A 19,689-nucleotide genomic window follows, 5' to 3' on the forward strand; every position below is an offset into this window, starting at 1 on the left:
CTTGTACATTCCTTTGGCTAGATTATATACACATATGTTGTAAAAGCTTGATTCTGGAATTACCTCTTTCACTGATACAGTATTATGTTAAATTAATGTCACAAGATGATTGTGATCATTGTTATGACAATCTGGTGAAATTTATAATACTCTCCCTAAGAAAATGCACATACACTTGGAATTTTATATACAATCTCAGGAAATCCATGAACCCCTTGATGCTTGTCCAGGGATTGTGAGTTATAATATCCTGGACTAGATAAAAAGGAATGTAATTAAGTGGATAAATGGACCAGTAATACTATTAAGGCAGTAGGTCTTTTATATATTACTTAGCATTATTACAAGTAATGAACTAATTTTATGTCCCATGATTTAAGTATATAAAGCATATTTGACAGTCTAGTTAATAAACATTTTAACACAAATTATGCAGAAATGAATTTTACTATTTTAATGGCAATGTCTCTTGAAATGAATACATTTTATACTATTAGAAATAAAGTTTTCAGAATAATTATGACTGTGCTGTCTTTTAAAACGCTAAGCAGGGAGTACTCTTCTAGTTGCTAGATGGAATGCTGCCCAATTCATGAACTGCTTAATAAAGCCAATTAGATCTCCAAAAAATTAAAATTAAAATTAAATAAAATGCTAAGCAATTATTTTTCATCCATTTATATAGTTTTACCAACATGATGCTATAGTGCAGAGACTTAAAATGCTGCATCATATTTCTGTTGAGTGCACTTGCTAAGTTCCACTGTTTTAGTGTATTATTCTTGAGACTAAAGGCTTTAGAGAGAGAGAAAATGTATATTCTTATATAATACCAGCTATAGCTTCATTTTATTGAATAAAGAATAGTCATCATGCTGTGTAAAATATACATTATGATTATTATCTAATTGAAGATTATATCTGTACAACTTCTTGTGCATACTGGGAGTTTACTATAATGTAATTACTGTATAGAGACACTGATGTACATGTATTCAAACATAACTACTATTATAATATTATGCTAACTTGGTTAATCCAGAGAGAAGTAAAAGGAGGTTTCCAGTTTTTCATATAAAAATAATACAATAATCAATAAATTATAATACAAGAATACACTACGTTTTTTGCATAAACACAACTATAAACCTATTCTTGGCCCCCTTGTACATAAACAATTGCAATCAAACATACACGCAGAGTATTGCTGGGAATAGGTAACAGCTAAGTGGTCTGACTAGAAAAAACAGTAAACTAGTTTCTCTCCTTCATAGTTCTTGAAGACAACAGATGCCCCAGATAACAAAATATTCTTTAAAAAAATACTAAGCCTAAATAAACTCTTTGATTTAGTATTTTGTAGCCTTGGCGTTTTATTAATATTCAAATAAGTGGTACAGGAAATGAATGTCTAAGTTCATTTGGATAAAGACATTTCAGACTGACTTCTTATCATTCTGTTGGAGAACATATTTAACTAGAATAAAATGCTTTTCAGCATTTTCCTGGTGTGACATTGTGAGGACTGCACATTACCATTGCTCTAGAGGAAAGTGCAGGAGGCACATGAGATTGAGGGAAATTAGATTGAGCTAGATCTGGAAGGAAAAATAAGACAAACCACGGGTATCATTTTACTTGTCTGTGTAAAAAATTTACTGAAGTGTGCAGTTAAATAATGATGAATCAGTATTTCTATTAGATGAAATGCAAAAAATATATATTTTTTTCTGGTAGAAAAAAATAGGCACAGAGAATAAAAGAGAGCAATGAAACAATGCAATGGAGTTTGGCAGCTTACTAAATATTAATAAAAATGTATATGTAAATTACATGACTTAGTAGAGAAGATAATTTGTGTATCCAGATTGATACAAAACGCCAGAGAAGTAGTCATTGTTATGATAGTTTAGAGGAGAGTGGCTCATATCTGGGACATTCAGAAAGAACTCATGAATTTGTTAATACTTGCATCTAACTCTGAAGGATAGATAAGATTTGAACAACAAACAATGAAAACAGGACCTGGAAAGAATGCTGTGAATCAAGGAACAGAAGTGGAAATACTAGGGTATTTTTGTGGACTAGCTGGATAGCAGGGTTTGTTATGAGGAATAGTGAGAGATTAAGGCTTATGGCTGAGGTCAACCCATGGAACTTCTTGGGTGCTTAGTTAAAAGGAACAGCCTTCATTCTGTAGTTAGTGAGCAAAGAGCCAAAGAATGATTTTTGAAAAGATAAAGCATGTTCTGAGGTTGTCTCACATCTATACAGTAGTCAGTAGCAGAAGGGTTGTATTATTGACAAGTGTGTATCCCAGCATATTCTCAATTATTTATAAGAACGGAAAAGTCTGAAAGCAAGCACAAAATAGAAGTATGACACATGTATACATTTATTTTATTCTACAATAGTAATAAATACGTAACATTTGGCACCAGTATATTTTTTGCATAAAAAATAAAGAAGGAGGCAATGCTACACTCAACACACAGAAAGTATTAGCAGGAACTGAGAACTTCTGGTAAGTACTAAGTTTACAAACGCAAACATTTAGTAGGAGGTTGTGATGTAAATTTCTAGAAGACATGTAGTTAGAAAAATAAACAAAATCAGTGTTGCTTACTACACGTCTGGCATAAATTCTTAGGCAGGAGTGAGAAGCTGTTCTCAAGGATCAAGACTCGAAATATATCAGAATTCGAGACAGAGTTACCAGAAAATTATACATATCCATGCAAATGAAATAACTTTGGTTTTAACCTTTTAGAATGTTGAAACCCTTACCTCGCACAACAAGGTCGGCCGAGGCTGAGGAATTGTCCACGATGGTCTGCGCGGTGCACGTGTACCTGCCCGCGTGCTTCAGCTGGGCGTTCCGAATGAGCAGTTCCCCATTGGCATCCAGCTGCAAACAGGAGCAGCAGTCATTCAGACCAACACAGTGTCACCGATTACATGGCACTGAGGATCCAAGAAGGACATTTGCCCCTGATAAAATGAACACCGAGCAAAGGCATCTATTGTAGATAGGCTAACCACATGTCTTTGCTTAGGTTACTTAAGCATTGGGCTCTCTCCAGCGAAAAATAAAGGGAGTGAACTACTTAAGGTGCATTTTAGCCCTCATATCTTTAACACTTTATTATTTTTACTAGCAGAGGTCCATACTGAAGAATTGAAGGAGATGGAACTCGTTGTATCCCGCAAGGTAGGGTAAATCCACACCAAGTATTATCATTTAAATCACAGTTCTATTCTTAAAAATTCCCATTGATTATATTTTAGAGGAATTCCGCAGGAACCATCACCTCCCCCAGCGCTCTGCCTTCTCGTTGGTATCTACTCCACACCCACTCCCATCTCTTCTCTGTTTTTCTCTTCTATCCCCTGGACAAAGAATTATTTTTATTCCTTTATGTTAAGCTGCTTAATTCTTTGATGGTTGCTTGGATTCTAACATTACTTACTTCAAAACCTTATTTCTCTTTTTAGTTTTTTCTGTATGTTTACCTCTTATTCCTCAATCCATTGTAATGTGGATCCCATTTCTTCAACTCATTTTGCTTGACTTCTAATAACATTTGACTTTCCTTTCCAAAACACTCAACTTTTCTAGACAACACACCTTCCAGAAACTTTGCAGACATTCTCAACCCTGTATCTTCTTCAACTTCCTTATATTCCCACATAAATACTGGAATTTATCATTCGTTCTATCACTATTGCCTCCTCCTTTCTCCAAGCTACCAACATCTCTCACTAAACTACTATAGCCCATTTCATCATGATTTTCACCCCTGTTCCACTCTCTTCTTTTCTCCATTTGTCACTCAGAGTGACCTTTTAAAAATGCAAATGTGACCAATAACCCCACTTTGTAAAAAGAAAAAAGAAAAAATAAAGAAAGAAAGAAACCCTGAAATCTCTAAAAATGTCCCCTTCCTGGAATAAAAGTGTTATAATGACTAACCTGGTTCCATTCAGTATACTCTGTCCAATAGTCCAGTTCACCTAATGCCATCATTTCACTTATACTCTGTTTTCCAAAAGAGCATTTCCTTTTTAGGACCTAACTGTGTCTTGGTCCCTCTGATCGCTGGTTCTCCATGGCGTTGCTTCCTTGGAACTACAGTGCCCTCTTACCTGCTCTCTCACCGCCATCACCTAAACAACACACTCTCTCTCTACCGATACCAGTTGAAGTCGTTCCCTCAAGCAAGCCTTTCTATATTCTCTTGTTATATTTTGTCACAGCACTTTTTATTTTATGTCATATGATATGTCTCAATTGCAATGAAATATGTGCATAATTATATGATTAAAGTCTGTCTCTGTGGAAGGCTATAAGGTTCATTGAGGGGGAAATATGCCTGTTTTGTTCAGCAGTATATCCCTGTGTTACATATGTGTAGAGCTATATGTGCTGTATTCATAGGAATCGGCACAGTGCCAGGAACATAATAACACTAAATATACATTGTTTGAACGAACTAGTTGACTTGCTTATCAAATATTCTGACATCTGCTTTTTTAAATACATTTATTGGGGTTATATTGGTTAATAAAATTATATAGGTTTCAGGTGTGCAGTTCGATAATATATCATCTTTATGTTGTATTGTGCATTCACCACCTTAAGTCAAGGCTCCTTTCATCACCATTTATCACTCCTTTACCTTCCATACCCTCCATTCCCTCTTGTTATCACCATACTGTTAGCTATGTCTATGAGTTTTTTTCTTCATCCCTCCACTTTTTTCATCTGGCTCCCAGACCCCTTTCCCTCTCACAGCTGTCAGTCTGTTCTTTGTATCTAGGAGTTCGTTTCTACTTTGTTTGTGAGTTTATTTTGTTCATTATATTCCACATATAAATGAAATCAGACAGTACTTGTCTTTCTCTGACTGGCTTATTTCAATTAGCATAATAATCTCCACATCCATTAATGCTGTCACAAAATGTAAGATTTCCGTCTTTTTATGGATGAGTAGTATTCCATTGTGTAAATGTACCATAGTTTTTTTATTCACTCATCTACTGACGGGCACTTGGGCTGCTTCCAAATTACAACTATTATAAATAATGCTGCAATGCCTGTAGGGGTGCATATATTCCCTCAAATTAGTGTTCTGGATATACTCCCAGAAGTAAAATAATAAGGCAGTTCCATTTTTAATTTTTTGAGGTAACTCCTTATTTGCCAATACATTTTGATGAGGGCTTACTGTCCAAAATTTATAAAAATCAACGCCACAAAAACAAACAGTCGAATTAAGAAATGGGCAAAGGACCTGAATAGCCATAAACAGTTCTCCAAAAAGGACATACAGATGACCAATAGTCATGTGATAAGATGCTCAACATCACTAATTATCAGAGAAACGCAAATTAAAATCACAATGAGATACCACTTCACACTTGTCAGAATCACCACCATCAATCAATCAGCCAACAAGTCCTTGCAAGGCTGACATCTGCTCTGAAGGTTACATATATTCACTTCAGCTACAAGCAGAATTAGCGGAGCAAGTTCATATAGCCTGTGACAATTACAGCACTTCATAAGCACACAATGAGACGTACTTTGGTGTCCGCATGAAGTATACACTCTTGATACCTCCTCTGACTATTTCTTCATCAAACTCCTGTGTCCTAGCCTCTGGAGACAACTTAGGCTTTATTTCTTTTCTTTCCTGAAGACCTTTGCACATCTTACTTGCACTGCCTGGATCCCTCTGTCTTCCACTTCTATCACTTGGCTAACTTCCAGTCACACTGTAGATGCCGCTTTCTTCTCCGGAATCTAAAGTCTGGGTTACGCAATGCCTTCTGTACATTTTCATTGCAACTACCTCTTTCTACTATAATTGTTTAGTCATTCATTTTTTTCTATTAGATTGTAATTCCTAGGGGGAGGGACTAGATCTTATTATCACATACAAATAACATTGAAACACATGACATACAAGAGGAATTCAACAAATAAATATTGTATAGATGAATTAATAAATACCTTTTACCTCAAATATTTTCACTGAATTTTTTTAGTAATATCATATGATTTTTTCACATGTATGATGATAATGTTAGTAATTAAAACAGATGAACTGAGAACAATTATAGCTATTCATATACATGAAATCAATTGCCCATTAATAGCATATTTAAAATTATTTATACATTAATTTCATGAAGAAATATAAATGTTTTAGGAATAATGTGAGCATTTATAGAGAGAAGAATGCAGTAAACACATTAAAAAAATGGAAACCCATTTGTCCAACCTGTATGTTTTATAAAGAACTTAGCCTTTTCCAAAGAGAGGCCTGTTTTTTGTCTTCAACTACTGAAAGGTAGTCCATGTGTCTTTCTTTGCTTGGGTATCTTGGGCCTACACTGTGATTTAGGTTAGGAATTAACCACACCGGTATAGCTTTCCAGTAGGGGCTGGCTATGTCAGAAAGAGCAACACTGAAACTCAGAATAGGGGTTTTGGTCATGTGATATCAGGCAGCCTAGAGACTGAGATGAACTGTTTGGGCAATCAATCAGTTATGCCTATGTGATTAGCCCCAATAAAATCTCTGGACACCAAAGCTCAGGTAAACTTTAGCAATATTCTATGCTTATTTCTACATACCAAAGCTGACAGAGTAATGCACCTTGACTCTATGAGAAGAGAACAATAAAAGTTCTGCCTTTGATATTGCTCCTGGACTCTGCTTTGTGCACTTCTTCCCTAGCCTGATTTCAATTTGTACACCTTTCCTGTACAATACTGTAACCCTAAGTATGATAGCTTTCAGGGAGTTCTTTGAGTTCCTTCCAGCACCTCAACCCTGAGATTGGTTTCGGCAATGCCCAGAGTTTGTAGTTGGATTCAGAAGTAAAGATGATCTTGGGGACTATGCCCAATTTTGTTCTTGGCCTAAGTCCTCATACCATAGTAACTAGAATTCTTCTAATAGAATAGCCAGAAAAATGTTATTTTATTATTTATAACTCCTATTTTTAAAAAACATTTTGAGAGAATGAGGAAAATTGTGAGGAAGACAATTTTTCTAAAGACTAATTGGCACATTTCTGAGCAATTTTTTGCGGAAATGTATAAAATAATTATGGTAAAATAAAATAATTTAAACACTATATATTTGTAAAACAGAGTGTTTTTATGTGCTTTGACATCTTTAAAAGCACTGTACTTTGACACTAAATATTTATTAATGAAAAGATATTAAAATATTTTAAAACTGTTATATGATAATAGTTATATTTGGGAAAAGGTGCAGAAAAATAAAAAGCACTTAGTTCTGTTTTATGCTTTCATAGAACTCACTACTTTGTTTACATTATGTATCTAAGGAAGAGAAAATCCTGTCATTAAACGCCACTATTTCAATGAGTCATGTGATTAGATTGGAATTTAAAAAATAAAACACTTTCAAAATTAAAAATACTTTTACTTAATTTTAAATAAATTGAAGACAGGAAAATACATATATAATTTTTTTTAAGATTTGTGACACTGTAATTACCCTTTTTAAAATTTTGAGTACTATAAACCTAATATTCTTTTCTTCAAAATGAAATTGGTCTTTTTTTCTCACTCTCATTTTGAAGCATATTAGTCTTTACTTATTTTATTCTGGGATAAATAATGGAGTCATTCTTTTCATACTTTTCACATGTAATTAAAAACAAATGATTTTATGTCTAAACATTATATTGAATGCATACTTATTAAATCTTTAGGCTACATTTTTTAAAACTCTTAATTAAACTATTCTAGAAGTTTAATGCTTAGTTCATTTCAAAAGTCAGCTCTTTTTTTAAAACATTGGAACTTAGGTCTGTAATGATAAGCCTACTTATATAAAGCAATAGTAAGTGACTTTAACATTTATTCTGATTTGTTCTATATTTGGTGAAGGTGACACTGAAATGCCTCAGAAGGAAAGCGAATGACAAACATAGTATATCACTTCCAATATAGCTGTGTATGTATAAAAGCATTACTGAAGTTTTTATAAATGGTACTAGCACTTTTCATACCTCAGGAGAAGTTGAAGTTCTCAGTGGTCAACAGAAAGCTTACAAAGCAAGTAAAGAACATGGACCTCAGCACATTCTCGCCACAAATTAGATATGAACGCTCTCTATATTTTTCACTAAAAACCACAGCTTGGCTGAATTACAAAATGCTTCCCTTCACATGAGGAGAGTTGAATCATATCCTGGAAATTGTGATAGCACCGCTCAGGGATATTCCAAAGTGTATATGTGGTTTACCACTTAGAAATTTCCCAAATTTAAATAAAAAGGTTTCCAAAATATAAATGCCCATATCTTCCTTCCCCCCTCTGCCATGAAGTACCTCTGCAAAGTCATTCCTGACGTATCAATGAATCTGAATTACTAAGTTGTATTAACAACAAATTACTCATAACGAAACAAGAAATATGGTACTGATATGGTATACACACTGGCTAGATAAAGCATAGAGCTCATGCTGGCTGTATAGCAGCAAAAACATCTCTTTTGTTCTGTCAGCGTTCAGAATGAAGTCATAGATACAAAAGGTTGGAGGAAAGAATATCTTTTTTAAGAGAACAGTCTAGCAACTTATAAGCATATATTATATGCTATATTCATGAAAACTAAACATTTTTCTTTATTACTTTTGGCATGTTAGGTTAAGAAAATATAACTATAGCAAATATATCATATGCAACTTTATGTTGGTGGGAAACTTTAACACCACCATCATCAACACAACTAACAGCAACTATTTAGTAAAAGGCTTCTAGGTGCCAGGCACCATTATAAATACTTTACATGTGCAAACACACTTGCTCTTAACAGCCCTATGTGATAAGTAGTATCCTTAACCATATTATAGAGATGAGGATGCAATACTACTATACCTATAACCATTATTACCGCTACTGCCTTTGCTGTTAATAGGATACGACTCTTGCTACTAATGTGTGTCGTGTGCCATTGAACCAGCTCTGATTCCTGACAACCCTATGAATAAGTGATGTCCACAATGTGTTGTCCTGCTCAGATCCTGTGGACTTATGCCTATGGTTTCTTTTATGAAGCCAAACCATCCCACATGTGGTTTTCCTCTTCTCCTGCTGCCTTCTATCCCCCCATCTATTGTCTTTTCCAAAGAACCCTGCCTGAAATTACTGGGAAAAAAATAACTCATCAGGATAGATGGGATACCAATAGAATTATTTAGAGACACAAAAACTTAATCTGTCAAAAATCCTAATGTGAATGTGTCAACAAATATGGAAACAAAACAAGTGCCTGCATACTGGAAACACTGAACAAATATCCCAATCTTTAAGAAAGGAGATGCCCTGGAGAACAGTAACTATGGGACCATTGCTCTTATTTTGCAAGGAAGTAAAGGGATGCTCAAGGTGAGGCAACAATCTTTCACGTTATAAGGAGCAAGAAATGACAGATGTTTCAGCTGCTACAAATACCACTGTTAAACTGCTACTACTATTTCTACTATTGCTACTGCCATGGCCATCGCTACTATGAATTTGTTAAATGCCTTTTAGAGGTAATGGCAAATTGCTGGCTACTTTACAGACGATGTCTTATTTAATTCATACTTCTTAGGGAGAGATTCTTTCTTCTCCAACGAAATTGAGACTCCATTTTAGAAAGAAGAAATTTGAGGTTTTAAGTTAAGGTACTGATGGAAGGCTTAAGAGTTAATATATATTCCTGGTTTCTACCAGGTCAAGCTGTTGCCAAACTAGTGCTTTATAGATTGAACAAGGGGATTTAAGTTCATAGTTTGGTAGGTAAAAGTGGATACTTTCTTGCAGCAGGAAGAATACAATATGTAATTATTTTATTTATGTGATCAAACATAAGAAAATAGAATAGTACAATGGCCATTTGTATACCAACCAATTAGATTCAATAATTGTAAACTTCCTGCTGTATTTGCTTTGTCTAATTATCTAGCTAGCTAGTTCAATCTTTGTTTTTCTCTATCTACTATCTATTGCTGAACACTTAAAAGACAAATGACTGATGCTATCATACTTTATTCCTCAAAATATTACAATGAATATCCAAAAAACTAAGGCCATTCTCTTACATAGTCAGAAATCCATTTCACACATTATTAATTTCTTAATACTATCTTATATTCAAGTTAGTGTTATTTTAAGTAGTACATCCGCATTAAGATGAAATATAAATATATTTAAAAATATATTACTAAAACTTATTAAAATGAAGTAATGTTATTGAAAATATAAAAACTTACATAAGTAAGGGACATGGTTGAGAAAAATTAGTAAGAAGTTACCCAGTAATTTATACAACCAGTGGAAACGTGGAAAATCTCTAAATATGACTATTTTGATGGCTGAAGAGTCCAATTTTGATAAATTGGCTCATTTTAAATTAAAAATCAAAAAGGAAGAAATTTTTCTTGAAATCTCTGCAAAGCATTTTGAATGACGGACTAAAACATCAAAGCTTTGGATTTAGAACCTATGTTTTAGAGTTGAAAGAAAACTTGGATGTCGTTTAATTCATATGGTTTTCAAATTGGCTCCTGTTAGCCTCAGGGTTCTAAAGATCTTCGTGGACCACTCGGTCGAAGGAAGGGATCAGAGGGGGCATTTTTTGGACAGGAAGGAGTGAGAAACCCGGAGGCTAGGGCCTTTGACCATGTCATCCCCTACACGCTCACACATACAAGCACATGCTTCTCTTTAATCAGAGCAAACTTATATTCATCTTTTTTTTTATTGGGGTTCTGATTTAAATTTTCTTTGCAGAAAGGATTTTGTTGCTAAAGACTTTATATTGTTGTTTTTCAAAATTTCTAATGTAGCCCAGCTTATTCATATGAGAGGGGAGAAGCTTGAGGCTCAGAGTATAACCCAGGGTTATATAACTGTTCAATGGCAAAACCAGAACCAAAATCCAGGTCTTTAGAAAGTGTTCTGTTTCTAAAAACCAACTGGAAAAATGATTGCATTGCATTCATTGATTGATTGATTGGAATACAACAGCTAATGAGGAATTTCTACTGTGATATCAGAAATTAAAAAAAAATCAAAGCCCACAATTTAAAATATTAAAATTACTAAAACACCAAAGTTTACATGATTATTTCCCTTATTTTTATTTTAAATACTTACTGTATTTTGCAAGCATAAAAGCCAGAATAATTACTGCAGCAATGCATAAGTATGCAAGGAGTTCTATGTAAAACAAATGGTTCTTTAATTTTCAATGCAATTTTGGAGATTACTCCAAGCCAATACATCTCTAAAGAACAAAAAATAGCTTCTATATAAGCTTAATTCCATTCACTTAGCATTGCTACCAACAAATGCTTACTAAAAACTAGATTATGCAATGCTATGCTACAGAGTAACTTTAGCTCACATGGTCTCTACACTAGAAATGTGATGATCTAAAAAAGCTAACCCAGGTATAGACACATCTCGTGAACATAGATACCTACCTCTGTATTTACCAATGAAAAGGGCAAATAAAAGACAATAATTAGGTGTAGGTAAAGGTTATTATGATAGTAAAAGGAAAGTCAGAAAAGTTGTATGTTCTAACATACATGCAAAAAGAGAGAGGTATGCCAGAAATCTTTGCCTCTTTTCCAGTTGATTACTGATACGAACAGAGAGAAGATTTGCCCACAGGTATGGTGCCTTTGCAAGTTTTGTGTGGGTCACAGAACTGTGTGTCAGGGGATCATACACATTTTATGTAGTTCCTTTTCTCTTCCACTGCTCATCAAAACATATGATCTTAAATTCATAAAACACTTTAATTCTATCCTCTACTTCATGCTACTTTGGAAAATGCTTGATTTAGCCTCTTATAATACTTTTTTTTGTTCTCAGTGCTCTCATCTGCTCAGGATTATACAACTTCTCCTTGTGTCTAGCACATCATGCTTAAAACCTGTCAGTGGCCAATCCATTTATTTCCAAGTCTTTTTTTATCTCCCATCGGAATGGCATTTTTCAATCTTGGCACTTTTGACAATTTGGACCAAATAATTCTCTGTTGTGGGGATTGTCCTGGGCATGGGAGGGTGTTCAGCAGCACATGGGGTAAACAGCTGCTCGGAACACACAGCCCTCCTCCAACCACCCTGCCGGTTGTGACGACCAAACGTGTCTCCAAGTATGGCCAACACTGCCTTGAGAGAAAAATTGCTCCTGGTTTAAAAGTGCCACTTTAGGGCTTATAGCATCTCACTGTGCCTGCTTGGTCTCCTGTTGTGCTTTCTGTAGCTCTAATTTGATCTTTTTCTTTTTTCAGGGTTGCTGCCCAACCTTCCTTTTCTCTTCCAACGTGGTACTCCATAACTCTGGACGATCTTCACCTTGGTCAACAGGGATAAGAAAAACTGTGTAATTGAAAAAAAATAACTTCTCTTTTATTATTATTGTTTCTCTCTGTTTTTCTCTTTTTGCATGTCTTACAGAGGCAGAAGTTTTGTTCAAGTTCATAACATGCTATAGTATGGAATATATATGTTTTACTATTTAACATATTTTTTGTGACAAGTTCAGTATAATTAATATTTTCTTTGAAAAAGAAACATAGCCTGTAAGAAGTCTGTATCCTTTAGTTAAGAATGTTTGTTAAGAATGAAGGGTAAGAATGTTTGGTGTTGTCACTAAAGTCAAAATGAATGTATGTTCACATACCAGCAAACATATACATGCATGTGCCTAAAGGAGATCATTAAGAATTGCCTAGAACTTTATTGTTGGACCACCTGAGACTACAGAATTGATTTACATGTATAGCAAAGGTAGCTAACAGTATAGGCAAAATGAAGGAAATCAGATAACCTTGAATAGGCATAAATGGCTCACTAAACAAGATTACACAATAAATTATGAGTTGAACGTTGTTTTACAGTGTTTCAAACAATGGGAGGAGGGTTACCTAAACTGATGTAGGTATGAATATTAACCAGTGGATTAAAAACTGAAGTGATAAGGAGCATAGGGCCTGCAATCAGACAATTAGGGTTCAAATCTTCTCTCTGCTACTTGCAAGATTACTTTGGGCAAGTTACTTAACCATTTTAATCCTCAGTTTCCTCATCTTGAAAATTAAGAAAATCACAATAATATGTGTTCCATAGAGGACTCTGGTGAAGGTCAACTGAGAAATACATGGAAAACATTTAACCCAATGCTGGTCAATAGGGAGAACTCAACAAATGTGGACTATTTATTATTTCTTTACTGGACTCAGTAAATTTTTGTCTTGGACCAAGTGTTCCATACAGCAAGCAGTGCAAGAATTAAATTATGAAAAATGAGATCTGTAATAGAAAAAACAACTATTTGGCAAAAGCTTTAGAAATTTTCAATGGAGAATGATTCTTTCTATTATAAAGAGTATTCATAGTAATCACTTACAATCAGCCAGATCTTGTGCCAAGAAGTTTATAGGCATTTTCTCATTGAATCCTCACAAAAAATATTATGAAGTAACTGGCTTTGCAAACCCAATGAAGTAACCTGAATGAAGTGAATTATTAATAAAATTTTACAGAGGAAAAAATCCGAGGCTTAGAGAGGCTTAATCATAGGCTCAGTCACAGAATAAGAAGTGAAAAAATGGAGCTGAGAACCCAGGGTTCATTGTGGCACAGTCTCTGAGGGATGTATATGATGTTTATGAATTCAAAGCAGCCAAGCAATAACTTCTCGCTTAAGTGCAATTTTAACACTTACTTGTAATAAAAGAATCAGAAAAAAAAATATTGGGACAGCCAGAATTGGTAAGTTTAAGAAACTCATGTGGTTAACAAAGATAATAGCTCTGACAGGGAGAATGTTGTCCAATAGTTGAAAGGAAATGACAAAAAGTTGATGTCAAAAGATAGGTGGCTATTAAAAAATAATTTCTGCAGATCAGTCATCACTATGGGAGAGGAATAAATGATATGCTACAGATATGCTAGTGTGTATGTGTGTGTGTGTGTGTGTGTCTGTGTGTGTGTAATCTAAGGACTTTCTAGAACAAGAGGGTTTATAAATTAAATGGGTAAATAAAATTACTCTGCCTTTTTGTATTTAAGGGGATAAATAGCTATCGAATTGGAAAGTCAAAATAGAAGCCATTTCATAGTTGGACTTGGAAAACGTAAGTATTTGCCATATCACTTAGAATAAAAGAATGCCAGAGAAACTGCATTAATAGCTTATTGTATCAAATCTCCAAGGTAATTAAATTTATGATCTTATATATTCTAAATTGCCTTCTATGCTGGGTTCAAGTTTAAGAGAAACATTAACTGACCCACATCCCGTAACAATATAACATTCAGGGAATATTTATTGAATAAATAAAGAAATAAATGACATGATAAGCAAATTAGATACTTCTTAGTGCTACTAAGTGTATACTTAGTGTATAATCAGTATTGAGTGTTTATTTACATTTAAAAAAATTAATTCCAAGTTGTTTTACAAAAGCAGGATTATTAAATGGAATGGCAATGTTATTTTTGCTTTTTTTGGTGCTCACTATAAATTACTTAATATATTTATTTATACATTCAGATAAAATATTATAATTCAATGTCTGTATGCATTGTAGTGTGTTCACTGTCACAAATCTTGTTTCCTGTTCACTATAAATTCTTTAAAAAATGTATCTTCTAAAATGTAGTTACTTTATGATAATCATATAAATATAATTGGAAAAAAGTATAAAGAAGAAACTTTAAAGCTACTTATAACCACGAATCTTAGATATAAGTACATGGGAAAATGTATTTAATTTCATAAACAATTATGCCAGACTAAAATTGGAAACCTTATGTAAGGCTGCCACATGGTGGTCAAAATCAGGAACAGCAAGTTAAAATTAAAGCAGACTTGATTACTGAATAGCATTTCTTATTAAAATTAAATTGGAAAATAAAAATATAGGTTCATGAAATAAAAAGCATAAATTTTGAACTCTAAATTCTCTTTATTAATTAGAGCTCCTGATATTAATTTTCACAATTAAAATTATTAAAACAATATGATGATAACAACATCAGTTTGATAACCATGATAGCAGCCAAAACATTTACATCTGAATTTTAAACTCACAGAGTAGCTCTGGCTTATTTTGGGTCAGCACCTGTGTTTGTACCTTTCAGTGTTTTATTCACTCTAGTGCCTGTCACTCTTCCTGACTTGTGATACATGCCCAGCACAATATTTTTAAATGAATAAATACTACTCCCTTATTGAAGTATTACCAGAATTAAATCAAAATATTATTTAAGGAACCAAAAAATTATATACTGATATCCTCACCTATGCCACTTGAATAATAGGCATTGCAGCTAGCAATGTTCCTTGCTTTGCATTTGTGGTCCCTAATACTTGCTACCTCTGTTATGTTTCATTCACTCAGCCTTAGATAGAAAGAGTCACTCCTTAGGACAGTGATCTATTAAAGAGCCCAGAAGCAATTACTAGCCATAGGACTGTCTTCCAAAAAGATGAAACACATATGGTGTTTTCACTTGAATTTTGCGTTGTACATTTAGCAGTGAAGTCTGACTTTGAAGTTTGCCTTAAAAGTGAAGGAAGATATGAGGGAAAGCTTTATATGTTTCTTAGATTCAAAAGACAGAATTAAGCTTAATTATTTTAACATATATACTTATCTTTTTTTTTCATTTTTGGTATTTAAAGAATTGAATCTTAACTGTCCATCTACAAAGTGTTAATATGTGCCTGTGGCATATTCACCCAATTAAGTTGCATATTTAGTCAGTGAGTATTTTTTCTACCACTCATAGATCACTATTTGGTGGACTGGGCTAAACCAGCATTGTGAGTCCAGGGCATGGGCCTGCAGTGTGGATTCTCCGCTAGACCAGCTGAGGAGCAACTACGTGAACCTCCGTGTCTGCCTTCTGCAGAGTGAGGGACTGCAGTAAATGGTGGTCAAAGTCTGTTACCTTTCTATGATCTCCTTTATTATTTATTTAACACATGTTCCAGTCCTTTCTTTTCTACTCTTTTTAAGTCAAGGGACTCTTATTCTTCTATCTCCCTCTTTCCCTTTCTTAATTTCTTTTTTTGAAATGTTTATTTATATCAACCACTGCAATGTAACTATTATGTTAAAGAACGTCAGGAGGCTCCACACATGAAGTTTCAGTTTAATTTAGAAGAATTTATACCCCCAAATCTGTTTATATAGACTTCACAGCAGCTATTAAATTATGGCTGTTATATTTTTGGAATTTTTCAATTTATCAAACCAAAGAAATGAGCAAATTCAAAAGTCTATTTTTAAAAAATATGATCTCTGTTTAGCTCGCTTTATTTTTTCTTAAACTGAGAACAAACTGAGTGGCATTGGCTTTTCTTACAAAACAAAACACAATTTGAGTAATTATTAAAGATACTGGTGTCAATTTTACTAATGCTGGGCATGATTATGATTAAGCATATCAACATAGTTTTAGGTGTATAAGGAAAGAATATCATGTGTTGGAATGTTAAAATAGTTCTCTGCCAATTCCTAGTTGTTATTTTTTAAAGTGAAAGTTCAGTTCAGAAACAAAGACAATTGATGGATTTACTGTAGACTTACAGTTATAGTTAAATCTACTAGATTAAACAGAAAGAAAAAAATTATATTTAACATATGAAAGACACTAACACTGATGATTGCATCAATAGTTATTCTTTGAACCAAGTTAATAAAATTTAAGAGAAATGCCTCCATCTAGTTAAAATCAATTTTAACCTGATTGAAAAATTATTCTGGCTTTTTAAAATGGAACATTCTAGAAGAATTTTTTACAAGCACTAGACTATTTGAAAATGTAATACTATATATATTTCATACACACACACATACACACACACCCCCAATCTTCAGATTTCATGGGACTTTAAAAATCTTATACATTTTTTTAACTCAGAATTAACTCAAACTTAAATTTTATTTCTATATCCGTAATTGACTTCTAAAAATAAAATTAAAGTTTTCTTAACTAAGCATATACTCTATATAGGTTTTTAGGTTCCTAAACAGTCACCGGTCTAGAGAACAAATTTGTAGGGGTGGTGCTCAATTTGCTTTTAAAATACATGGTAAACTATACAGACTTATCAATGCACAAATGATGCTTCCAACCAAATTGTTATTCCTGCATCACTTCCCAGTCTTTTCCTTCTACCTACTTCCTTTATTTCTATAAAAAGACATCCCTATATTTAATTATAGGACTTGTAACATGTATGCTTCCTCTGCATAAAATAAAATAGCCACTTAACCCTTTCAAGTCACACAGATTTGTTCTCCAAACTTCCCAATATGTGTGTATATACATATGTGTATATATGTATATATGCACCTATATATGCACATATGTGTATGAGGTCTGTCCAGAAGGTATCCAGTTATATAATATGAAAAATAGAGATATTTATTGAAGAAGATACAGGATACAAGGAACATTATACACATGAAAGTGACATCTCAATCCCCTTCAAAGTAGGCACGTTGGGATATCACACAGTTCTCCCAATCACCGTCAGCTACCACATTGTATTTTCCCGAAACTCATTGACAATCTGAAATCTCTCCTCTTTCAAAGGTGATTTTAGTTTTGGGAAAAGCCTGAAGGTGCAGGGCCGTAAATCTGGGCTGTAGGGGGCTGAGTCACTTGGGGGATTTGATGTTTTGACAAAAATCTCTGCATGAGACATGATACATGAGGAGGTGTGTTGTCATGATGAAGCTGCCAATCACCAGTTGCTCATACCTGCGGCCTTCTGAATCGTCTGAATAGTTTCCATGGAGGAATGTTCAAGCTTAACACAAGATTTGATGCAGATTTGTTGCTCTACTTGCTTAGTTATATTAAAAGTGACAAACAGAGAGTGCACATGCTCGTTCAATGGGCGTCTACCACCTCCATTGACTAGTACAGTGAAGTTGTCATTGTTCACACATACGCATTCCAGCCCACTCTCCTTGGCTGCCAGGTTACGTTGATGTCATGCAAACTATTCTCATTATATTAACAATGGCTGGACTTTTTCTGGACAGACGCCCGTTTTATATATACATATGTGTGTGTATGTGTGTATATATATGAAATCTATTTATTTCTTACCCTCAAAGAATAAAGTGAATGCTTTAAATTAATCATTTTAACAAATGATAAGTTCTATGTTCTTACCTCATTTAAAGTTAATATTTAAAGTTAATGTGAGGGGTGTAGTACATCAATATAAAAATTATATTCTAATTAAGGAGAAAATGGACCTAAAACACAAAGAATATTTATTGATTAATATTTTTACCCAAATACTCAGGGCTGCCCTCTCTCAGAAAGGTTCAAGAGTACTCTGATTAACCTAAGAATACCCATGAAATGCTGTTTTTTTTTCTATTTTTCGGTCTCATGTAAATTATTATAGTAACAGAATTACAGTGCAGACACATGTGGTCACTAGGATATTAATAATAGAAAACTTAAAACACATACCATAAAATTCCGCTGGTAATGAATGTTCTCCTTGTTAAAATCAATCACATAGCCATTGAAGGACCATACAAATGTGAGGTCCAGGGCGGGATCAAAGGAAGCAGCGCACTGCATGGTGGCATTTTCTCCAACAGTGATATCAGCATTAATGGGGGCCAATATAATTCGTGTGGGATCTGCACAGTTTTAAATAAAGGAGTAAAGCACAATTCAAGAAAATATTATCTAATGCATTAAAAGCATAAAAATCAATATATTTTGAGTTCTCTATGCAAATATGATGATTTCAAATTAAAGTTCCAGGAACAATTTTATCAAACAAGAGGTTTGCCCAGAGGTTTTTTTTTTAATAGAAACTTATCAATATATTGACTTCTTAGAAGCTTAGCACTGAACCACATCTTATAGTACATTAGAAATATATCAATGCTAAACTAAAAAAAAAGGTTATTTTGGTCAAATTCTTTCTTACCTGTGATAACAAGAGTCCCAGTACTATTTGCCTTCCCTCTATTATTTTCTGCAAAGCATGTATAGGTACCACCATCATTCCTTGTTATGTTATTGATCTCCAAGCTTCCATCTTCCCAAATGAATATTCTATACAAATGGGAAAAATCTTAATTCATAAAATTAATTTCATGAAATACTTTATTATTCTTTTTTCTTAGATTACAGACATTAATATTTTCTTAGTACATTTTACACAAACTAATTGGCAGTGAGATTTTTAAAGGGGAAACATCATAGCTTTTGTTGATAATGTGCTTTCTCTGAATTGACAGTTGTTTTAGGAAGGCACTTTCAATTTCTTCCTGGGCTTTTGCAGTTGACTCTAACTGGCTTCCTGCGCTTACCCTTGACTCCCCATGTCTTTTCCCTTTGTTAGCCAGACATGAAGACATAAATGACATAAGTCATATCATGTCACTCTTCTGCTCAGCGATGTCACTTGACAGCTCAAAACCATATGGTGATTTTTGCCTCACACAAAGTAAAAGCCACAGTCCCCTGATTGCCATTTTAGGCCCTGGACAATTTCACAATTTGTCTCTCCCATCCTTCAGGATTTTGTACCTGCAGAAAGGTTGGCCTGATGGTTCTAGTTAGTATTGCACACACGCACA

General features: G+C 33.9%; 1 protein-coding gene and 1 long non-coding RNA gene across 6 annotated transcripts in view; one reads left to right on the forward strand and one right to left on the reverse strand.

The window, feature by feature from the left end:
* Nucleotides 1-19,689, reverse strand: part of CNTN1 (contactin 1) — a 309,314-nt gene that overhangs the window by 80,537 nt on the left and 209,088 nt on the right. For all 5 annotated transcript variants that reach the window (XM_054591232.1, XM_054591233.1, XM_054591235.1 and 2 more), the window contains 3 exons: nucleotides 19,035-19,162; nucleotides 18,563-18,738; nucleotides 2,788-2,908 (listed from right to left, as the gene is read on the reverse strand). In XM_054591232.1, coding sequence (XP_054447207.1) covers nucleotides 2,788-2,908; nucleotides 18,563-18,738; nucleotides 19,035-19,162 — 425 coding nt within the window. The remainder of the gene's footprint in view (nucleotides 1-2,787; nucleotides 2,909-18,562; nucleotides 18,739-19,034; nucleotides 19,163-19,689) is intronic.
* Nucleotides 1-19,689, forward strand: part of LOC129084921 (uncharacterized) — a 67,790-nt gene that overhangs the window by 36,812 nt on the left and 11,289 nt on the right. The window contains exons 2-4 of the long non-coding RNA XR_008530633.1: nucleotides 3,159-3,211; nucleotides 12,343-12,434; nucleotides 14,126-14,190. This is a non-coding gene — a long non-coding RNA (uncharacterized LOC129084921). The remainder of the gene's footprint in view (nucleotides 1-3,158; nucleotides 3,212-12,342; nucleotides 12,435-14,125; nucleotides 14,191-19,689) is intronic.

The sequence above is a fragment of the Pteronotus mesoamericanus genome, unplaced genomic scaffold (genome assembly GCF_021234165.1).
Source record: "Pteronotus mesoamericanus isolate MK-2021 breed Mesoamerican mustached bat unplaced genomic scaffold, CSHL_Meso_final scaffold_21, whole genome shotgun sequence".
NCBI classification, from domain to species: domain Eukaryota; kingdom Metazoa; phylum Chordata; class Mammalia; order Chiroptera; family Mormoopidae; genus Pteronotus; species Pteronotus mesoamericanus.